The sequence below is a fragment of the Mustela nigripes genome, chromosome 4 (genome assembly GCF_022355385.1).
Source record: "Mustela nigripes isolate SB6536 chromosome 4, MUSNIG.SB6536, whole genome shotgun sequence".
Taxonomy (NCBI): Eukaryota; Metazoa; Chordata; class Mammalia; order Carnivora; family Mustelidae; genus Mustela; species Mustela nigripes.
Window position 1 is genome coordinate 108,601,546 of NC_081560.1, and position 9,129 is coordinate 108,610,674.

Sequence of the window (9,129 nt, forward strand, 5' to 3'; positions counted from 1 at the left end):
ATCTTGTGGGGTACATAACTTGAGACTATGTAAATATTTTCTTTTCATCATACTTGAACCCACTAATCCTTGGCACCCATTGATGATTCTTGACTGAAATTGTTAATTCTGTGGTATTTGCCAAATAGTGATTTTCTATTTCCATTATTCTTTTTATATTTAATTGGGATTATACCATAAAGAAAAGCTTTTCCTTCTCCATTTACTTATTTAGTATATGGGTATGTTTGTATTTATTGTGGTAGACACTTAGTGGGTCCTTTAGATATGAAAACTTATTTCTGGCTTAGCTCTGAGAAACTCTGTCACATTACCTTTTAATGACAGTTTTACTGAGAGAAAATTCCTACACTACACAGTTCACCCATTTAAAATATACAGTTCTGTGTTTTTTGGTATATTTGCAGAGTTGTGCAAACATTACCACTTATTTGCTCTTAGGAATAATGCTATGACCACTCATGTACTAGTTTCCACATGGACATGTGTTTTCTTTTCTTTTGGGTATAGTGTTAACTTTCAGATGAGGAGCAGCCAGAGTGTTTTCCAAAGTGGCTGCATTATTTTATATTCTATACAGTATATGAAGATTCTAATCGCCGCACATCCTTGCTAACACTTGTTATGACCCGTCTTTTTCGTTATATCCATCTTAGTGGGCCTGCCATGTTACTCTCACTGTGGTTATGATTTGTATTTTCCTGATGGCTAATGTTATCACACATACTTTCATGTGCTCGCTGGCCATCTGTGCATCTTCCTTGGATATCTTTAGAGAAATTTCTATTCAATTTTTTACCCACTTTTTAAAAGATTTTATTTATTTATTTGAGATACAGCTAGAGCAACCAAGGGAGGAGAGAGAGAGAGAAAGAGCACAAGCAGGGGGAATGGCAGAGAGAGGGAGAAGCGGGCTCCTGCTGCCCAGGGAACCCAACAAGTGGCTCAGTCCCAGGACCCTGGGATCATGATCTGAGCTGAAAGCAGCCACTTAATCGACTGAAGGCACCCCCCTTTACCTATTTTCAAATACAGTAATTTGTGGTTTTAGTCATTGAATTTAAGAATTTTTAAGTATGTTCTAGATAAAAGCCCCTTATCAAAGGTGTATGACTTGAAATATTTTCTCTCAATCCTTGGCTTATCTTTTCACTCTCCTGATGATGTATAATTGAAGCACACATTTTTTATTTTGGTGAAGACCAATTTATCTGTTTTTGCTTTTGTCACAATGCTTTTGGTGTCATATCTAGGAAGGTCGAACTTACAGTCACAAAGAAAAGAGTAGTTTTCTCCTCTGCATGTTTTCTGCTCTCTTCTTTCCTACATTCTGATCATAATCTTGGGCCTTCCTGAATTGGTCTTGCATGCCTTAGCTTTCCTGTCACATTACCTCCTTCTCTCTTTTTGTGCCATGTTTTGGCAGATTTCTTCCATTCTATTCCAACCTTTTGACCTTTTGTTCAATTTTTAATTTTGGCAGTTATCTCTTAATATTTAAGAGCTTCTTTTTGTTTGTTTGTTTTCTGGTTATTCCATTTTCATATAAGAATATAATATCTTCTTAAATATATCTGGATTTAGTCACTAACATTTTAGAAAGATATCTTCTCTACCCTAAATTATTTATTTTCTCTCTCGGGTCAGTTAATCAATTTATTTGTCTTTTATATCTTGGTTTTTCTTATTTATGTTGCTAATCCTCAAATACTTTTTGAACCTATTTTGGCTATTTCTATTTAAGAAAGCTGTTGAAGCTAATATTGAAAATTTGTCTTCCTGTTTGGCATCTGCCCTGAACAGGCAGTATGTTGAAGAGCTCTGTGTGCATGTGCCAGTGGAATATAGAGGCTCCCCAAATACCATATAAAGAGAGCTTCACTTGGGAGGGCCATTAGGGCTACTGTTACCTCAAATGGCATTTTGTGTACATTAGAAAAATATGTCCTCCACATATAGGGCTTGGCTAGTGAATAGTGTCTTTGTGTAAGAAAAAGCCCTCCTTCATCTGGGCAACACAGCTCAATGCCAGGAGGCATGGCTTGGTGAATAGCATTCCAGTTTTCTTTTAGCTCGTACTTTTTCCCTTAGCTGAGCAACTTGGCCTGTCTGCAGACTGTATATGTCTACCTGGTAGCCTGATGCTGATTGTCCCATGTTCCGTCTCAGTCCTTGCCTGACAATCCAGGGAGTTTCTTTAAACAGTTTTCAGGCTGGGGGCATATAAAAGTAAAAGCCGAGCTATCTGTACTCTGTATTCAGAATTTAGGAGAGAGGTAGGTGTTTCCAGACAGACCTTGTATGAATCCCTGCATTTGTAGCCCTATCCTTACTTCCTCTCTGGAATATAGACAGACCTATGGGTTCTCCTTTTCTTGGAGTCCTTTTGTAATTCAAAGAGATTCTAAGCAGCAGCTTTCTCTTTTATCTCTCTGCCCTTCCATCTTCACGAAATATTTTTAAATCTGCTGTGCCCCCAGTGCCCACTGACTTCCTCACTCTTTTTGCTGTTACAGATTTCTTTCTTTTTATAATTCTGTACTTTCAGTTCGGTGGGTTTTCAGTAGTAGACAAAGGCAAATATATATAAATATATATATATCTTCATTCCCTCATTTTGAACTGGAACCTTTTGGTTTAGAACTGAAAAAAAAAAAGGAAAGTGTAAGCACATACATATACTTTACTTTGATCATACTACTTTATCCTGCCCTCCCAGCCCGTGATTATCTAACACTTATTTTATAGTGCTTTTTTAAAAAAATCAGAATCCTACTTAGGTTCATATATTATAGTTAGCAGATATATCTCAAATCTTTTCATCTGTAGGTGTCTACTCTCCCCACCCTTGCAATTTTTTTTGGTTGAAGAAACCAGGTCATCTATCATGAGGCATCTGCATTCTGATTTTTGGCAGTTATGTCCCTGGGAATTGTTTAACAGGAGGATCCTCTCTGTCTTACATTTCCTTCAGCTGGCAGTAAGATCTAGAAACCTAATCAGATTTGGGTTTTGACCATTTTTTGACTGGAATATTTTACAGGCAGGAATCTGTGCCTCCATCAGAGGCACATAATGTCTGATTGCCTCTCTTTGGGGGACACTGGGAGCCATGGATGGTCATAGGCTAGGAACGTGCAGAATGGTAACATGCTGTCATGCCATCTTCTTGCATAAGCTGGAATACTTAAAGAAAACTTGCTCTCATCAACTGTTTGGTTATGCTCAGTTACAATCATTCATAAAGGAAAGGCAAGAGAAATAATTATTTTCCTTTCTTTTCTAGTTTTTCATAGTTCTTACTTTAAAACCTTTCATGGGTTCGTGTTTCTTACAGGGTAAAGTCCATGTTATTTTATAGTCTCAATTTCAAGTTTCTTTCCAGATATACCTACTGTTCCACTATTGCCTCAGCTCACACCTCTACAAAACATGGTGCTGAAACAGGGCTGCTTTCCTCAGCTTCCTCATCGGGATTATTTCTGTCATATCTAAAAGGGAGATAAGATTTCACTATAGGGCTTTTTTGGGTGAGGATTAGCTGAGGTAATGCATGTGAATATACTTTGGACACTATAATGTATGCTACAGATATTAGTTACTTTATTCTAAAAAGTTCTATGAATTTATGTACTACCCATGATATTTTATTCTAAACCTCACAATGAAAATGTTCAAAATAATTGCTTGTGATACTTAAGTATTTTCATAATCTTTAATGTTTACACTTCCATTTAATATAGAAAGTAATAGTTATAATTTAAATAGTTTCAAAATAAGGTAGCAGACTATTTTGTGGTTACTGACAGTGTCAACTTCTTTAACAAATACTGTGTTAATTTATGCTTCTTTAAATAATACCTCTCCTGGGAAAGGACCCATCTTTAAGAAAAGTGGTTTTTTGTTTTTGTTTTTTTTTTTTTGTCAGTGGGTTGGTTTGCATTTAATTGTATTGCTATTTTTTCAGCACATTTTTGGATTATTAGTTGTTTATAATCCATTGAAGATGTGACAATAGTATTTGATCTCTTTCAGTGAAATTGTTTGTCTGGAACCTTTTATTATGTATTGGCTTTAATTTTTTCCCCTCTATCTTTCTTTAATTTAGCATGCCAAAGAGTATTGGCGGATCTTTTGGTATCTTTGATGAGCTCAAGAACATGTTCAGAAGAGTTAACCCTTCTTTTGAGAATATTTCTGGAGAAATCTCCTTGTACAGTAAATATGCCATAATTTTAAAATATTTTCACTGATACTTAATAGAATATTTTTAAAAATGACTTGGAAATCACTAAGTTCTGTCTTTTAATGTGGTAATGATTATGCAGTCAACTCCATGTTAATATGTGTAAAGTTCTTCATCATTTTATTATTTGCACTTATTTTAACTTTCACTTCTGTTTTGGCTAACCAGCGTGGTCACTGGGCTCATAGTCCCATTGCCTTATCCCACCCCAAGTCGTTGTTCTTAAGAAACGCTAAGTAATTTTAATTAGTAAAGAGAACTAAATTCTGATTAGTTTTTACCATTTTAAAGATTATCCTCTTTTTAGAAAGTTATTATCTACCCTTCACGTATCTTCTATCACTTCTTTTCATGGGTGTAGCTTAGTGACTTTTCAACTGTTCTTTACTGAGAAACTCATTTTAATAATGAAATCTTGGCTAGAAGCATAAGCAAATAAAACAAAAGCTTGGAGCTACTTAATTTGAAGCAAGGTTGAATGTTCCTGAGTCCTGCCCATTTCAGCAGCTTACTCCAGCTTGTGGACCCCGAGGGGCTATGTGGAACACAAGGTTAACAAATACTAGTGTAGATACTTGATAACTGACTGTATTTATGAAATGTTTCTTGTACTTTCCCTAAGTGCAGTTCTCATCATCGTCATCAACATTAGCTGTTATTTCAGGCATAGGGCACACACTCAGCAGTGTATTGGACTAAGATACTCTTTTCTACTCCACTGTCTCCTTAGTCATTACTTTTCTCTTTAATTAAATGCTCATCTCCTCTCTTACATTTTCTATAATTCTACATTTAACCCAAAATTTATAATTTGTAAGTAAAACCTAAAAACCCTTACTTTGGTTTACCAAAACAGATGAAAGAAAATTTATTTGATTAGAAAAGTCATGTAAAATAAGTTGAAAAGTAATTGAGCCACTCAATTTTATGAAGTCAGTCAGGCTGTAAATATCATTCAGAAATCTGGAGAATTTGTAAGGTCTCTAGTTCTATCCCTCACTTAAAAATAATTTAAAGAAGCAACTATAGCCTACTAGGAAATATACATCTTTCTTTGTAGAAATTATTCTGGATATAATTATTAGAGTTGACATCTAATACTTAAAACCAATTCATAACTTTCAGGCTTGTGCCAAAAAAAAAAAAAAGGCACCTAAATCTAATATTAACCATGAGAGATTACATATTTAAAGAATAAAATCTTTTTACCTTGTGAACATTTTAGGGGTATGGTAGATAGGAAATAGGCACTTAACTAGGAATGCTGATATGTGTGTAGATATGCTTGTATTTTCATTTATAACCTGAATTTCAGTGTACATTTTGTATTTATTTATTCTTTTTCTCTAGGAAGTACTTCTTCTGGGTATTCTGAAAATTATTGAAAGCGACATTACGATGAGTCCTTCCCAGTACCTAACCTTCCCTCTCCTGCATACTCCAAATTTAAGCAATGGTGTTTCATCACAAAAGTGCCCTGGGATTCTAAACAGTAAGGCCCTGGGATTATTAAGAAGAGCACGGAGTTCCCGGAGCAGGAAAGGGACCGAGAGCGGAAGTTTCCCCCAGCAGCTGCTCTCCTCTTGGCACATAGCCCCAGTCCACTTGGCCTTGCTGGGGCAGAACTGCTGGCCCCACCTGTCAGAAGGCTTCAGCATCTCACTGTGGTTTAATGTGGAGTGTGTCCACGAAGCTGAGAGAACCATGGAGAAAGGAAAGAAGATCAAGAAAAGAAACAAATCCTTAACATTACGGGACAGTAGTTTGGATAGAACAGGTATGATGTTGCCGTTACCTGTTACCTGTTACACTAAGCCTTTCCTGACTGCAGGTTTGGTTGAGCTGTAAGAACACAGCGATGTCCTCATGTGCTCCGAGTGTGTTCTTCACCCCGAGTGCCTTCCTAACGGCAGGCCCTGACTACGAAGCCTGGGTTGTCAGATAGCCTTGAAAACGTCATTTTTCTTGTATATTTTTGCCTTGGGGCCGGGGCACTGGGTTACTGCCCCAGCGAAACCACTGCATACCCAACTGCCCTGGCTGGCAGTCCCCAGCCCCATTTCCTGCCTCTTTCCTGGTCCCATTACTGGATTAGGGTGACTCCTGATATTAGAGAAGGGAAGGATGCAACCCTAGAGCCACTTTTCTGACCTTCTGCTCCCTATGCCCCAGCCAGTGTGAGCCCCATTTCATGTCCTTTCTCTCTTGTCGTTCAATTCTTCTCCTTGTGCTGCGTCCTACCTCTGTGCGCCTCTCCTAGCTCCTGTCACCAGATGTCTGGATGCATCAGCTTTTCTCCAGAGTCAGAATCATTCCCATTCCAGTGCTTTCTATAACTGATGGAATCCCTTTTATGCTTCCACAAAACTGTCTCATTCTTCATATGACTAGGGCAGGAAGAACCTGTTTGTTAAAAAAACAGTTTATGTGATGAGAAGCAACGCAGAGCTGATTGTTAGGAGCCACGGATGAATGAAATGACTAGAGGAGAGAAATGGTTAGGGGTTTATTCTTCATGGAGGTCCCTCTGGAGCTCTGCATTGCACAGAGCTTACACCCCACACTGGCGCCCCGCTTCACAACACCAGGCCTTCAGGGCAGGTCCTCTGCCACTGACTCCCAGACAGAAAGGAAAGTCCTTACTGACACTCTCAAGACTGAGGACTAGGAAAGGTCACCTGATGTCCTTGCAGGAGCTTTGCATCCACTTCTCCAGACACATTTCCATGTTATTAGCACAGCGTATTTGTGTACTTTTGCCAGGTAGCCTAGGAAGCCAAACTTTCTAAAAACTTAGGTAGTTAGAGCATTTCTTTTGGGAATTGGAGCTTTGCCACCTAAGAACTGATAGCTCCAAAGCAACATACATGAGATCCTGTCGTGCTGATGCTGTCTCATGAGTGCTAAGAGCTCTCTGTGTGGGTGTCACTTTGCTCCGCTCTTTCTACATAGTTTTTAATCCTCACAACAATTCAATAAATTAAGTGCTCATTCTGTCCATATTTGCAGATGCAATTAAATAGCATGACCAATTTATAGAGCTGGTAAGTGATGGAAAGGGATTTAAACCCACCTATATTCAATTCCAGAGCTTAAATGCCACCATGACACTATAAACAGTGCACATTGCTTTCCCATTTAAGTGGGGGCAATCACAATGTGAACAGGCTCTTATAAAATGAAATAAATATACACAGTGACCTGGGAATTAAAAAAATTTTTTTATAAAAATATATTAGAAAACATATATTTCAGACAATTCTACATAAACATTTAAAAAGAACATTTAAAAATAGTATAAATATCAAAATTTTGAAGGGAACAGAGAAGAAAATATTATGTTAATAACACTCCCTTTGCCACTACACCAGCTTTGTGACATTGAGCAAGTTATTGAACCCCACAGCACCTCGGTTCTCTCACCCTCTAAAGGGAGACAATAAAATTTACCTCATCAGGTTGTTGTGAGCATTAAATTAAGAAACATTTGTCATATTCCTACTTTACGGTACCTGCGTGCATACTGGTTTTTGTTCTAGTCTTTTATTTGTGCAAAGTCAGATTTTATATGGAAACACTAGTATTGTATCAGCCATGAATTCTATATACATCTCATATCTTGGGCAGTGGTCCTCAAAATAATCAATGAATTTAACTCTTTCTTTTAAAGACTACTGTCGTTTAGGGGCAGTATTCTGAAAAATTGGTAGTATTTATACCTGTTGAAAAATGGCAACAAATATATATATACAGTCTCATAACTGGTGGTGTTCATCCTCTCTGAAAGTCTGAACCCTTAGACGTGCATTTTGTATTTTGGTACGTCTTTATTAATATAGCTTCACATAAAGTCACACAGCATAGTAACAGCGTGGATGGCTCAAGGATTCAGGTCATTATACATACTTGATGGCGCTGGAATTAGCATGGTAAGAAACCACTTAAAGTCGGGACTAATAACCCAATAGTCCAAAGCATAAGGCATTACATTAGCTTGCCTTAGAGAACATTTTAGAGTTTCAGAATCACTTAGCAATTATATTCAAAGATGACTCATCAGAGAGTCTACACCAGAATATATTTAAACACCACAATTTTTCTAAAATCAATTTTCTAAAATCATGCTATTGTAATAATTGTAGGATGATTTTGGTAGTGCCGTCGGTGGTTTGTTCATTCCCACAGTTAGCTGCTAGTTATCATCGATTTTGAAATGTGTATCGCACTCAGATACTGTTTTCAGTCCTCGTGTTTTTTTGGAGTTAGTGTCTCAACTTCGGGAATATTGTTTGGAACAGGTCAGATTTAGACATCCCGGTAAATAATTTACTACAAATGGACAACCACATTGTGTTCCTTCAAATGCGCTTTTCCACTCAGCTTTATGATCAACCGCTTTACTGATTATTCTAACATCTTTTTTTCGTAGAGAACAACAGACTGGAGGGTGCAGAGTACATAAATCCTGGTGAAAGGCTCATAGAAGAAGGATGTATCCATATGATTTCATTGGGATCCAAAGCTCTTATGATCCAAGTGTGGGCTGATCCCCACAGTGGCACTTTTATCTTTCGGTATTGATTATCCTTAACCTCGCCATGAATAGATCATGTATTTAAATAATTTATATGCTAATAAAGATCATTATAGCAAATCAGAAAAAGATTATTTAAATAGAAGATACATTCTAATAGTCACTAATAACCACCTCTGTAACAATGTATTATTCTATCAAAAAATCTATAATTAAACTCTAAAGTAGATTGTGTTCATTCTCAATTAGATTTTATTTTTTATTTATTTTATTTATTTTTTTAAAGATTTTATTTATTTATTTGACAGACAGAGATCACAAGTAGGCAGAGAGGCAGGCAGAGAGAGAG

General features: G+C 37.0%; 1 protein-coding gene across 1 annotated transcript in view; it reads left to right on the top strand.

The window, feature by feature from the left end:
* Positions 1–9,129, top strand: part of LYST (lysosomal trafficking regulator) — a 155,174-nt gene that overhangs the window by 37,802 nt on the left and 108,243 nt on the right. The window contains exons 11-13 of the mRNA XM_059397275.1: positions 4,109–4,218; positions 5,597–6,023; positions 8,676–8,820. Coding sequence (XP_059253258.1) covers positions 4,109–4,218; positions 5,597–6,023; positions 8,676–8,820 — 682 coding nt within the window. The remainder of the gene's footprint in view (positions 1–4,108; positions 4,219–5,596; positions 6,024–8,675; positions 8,821–9,129) is intronic.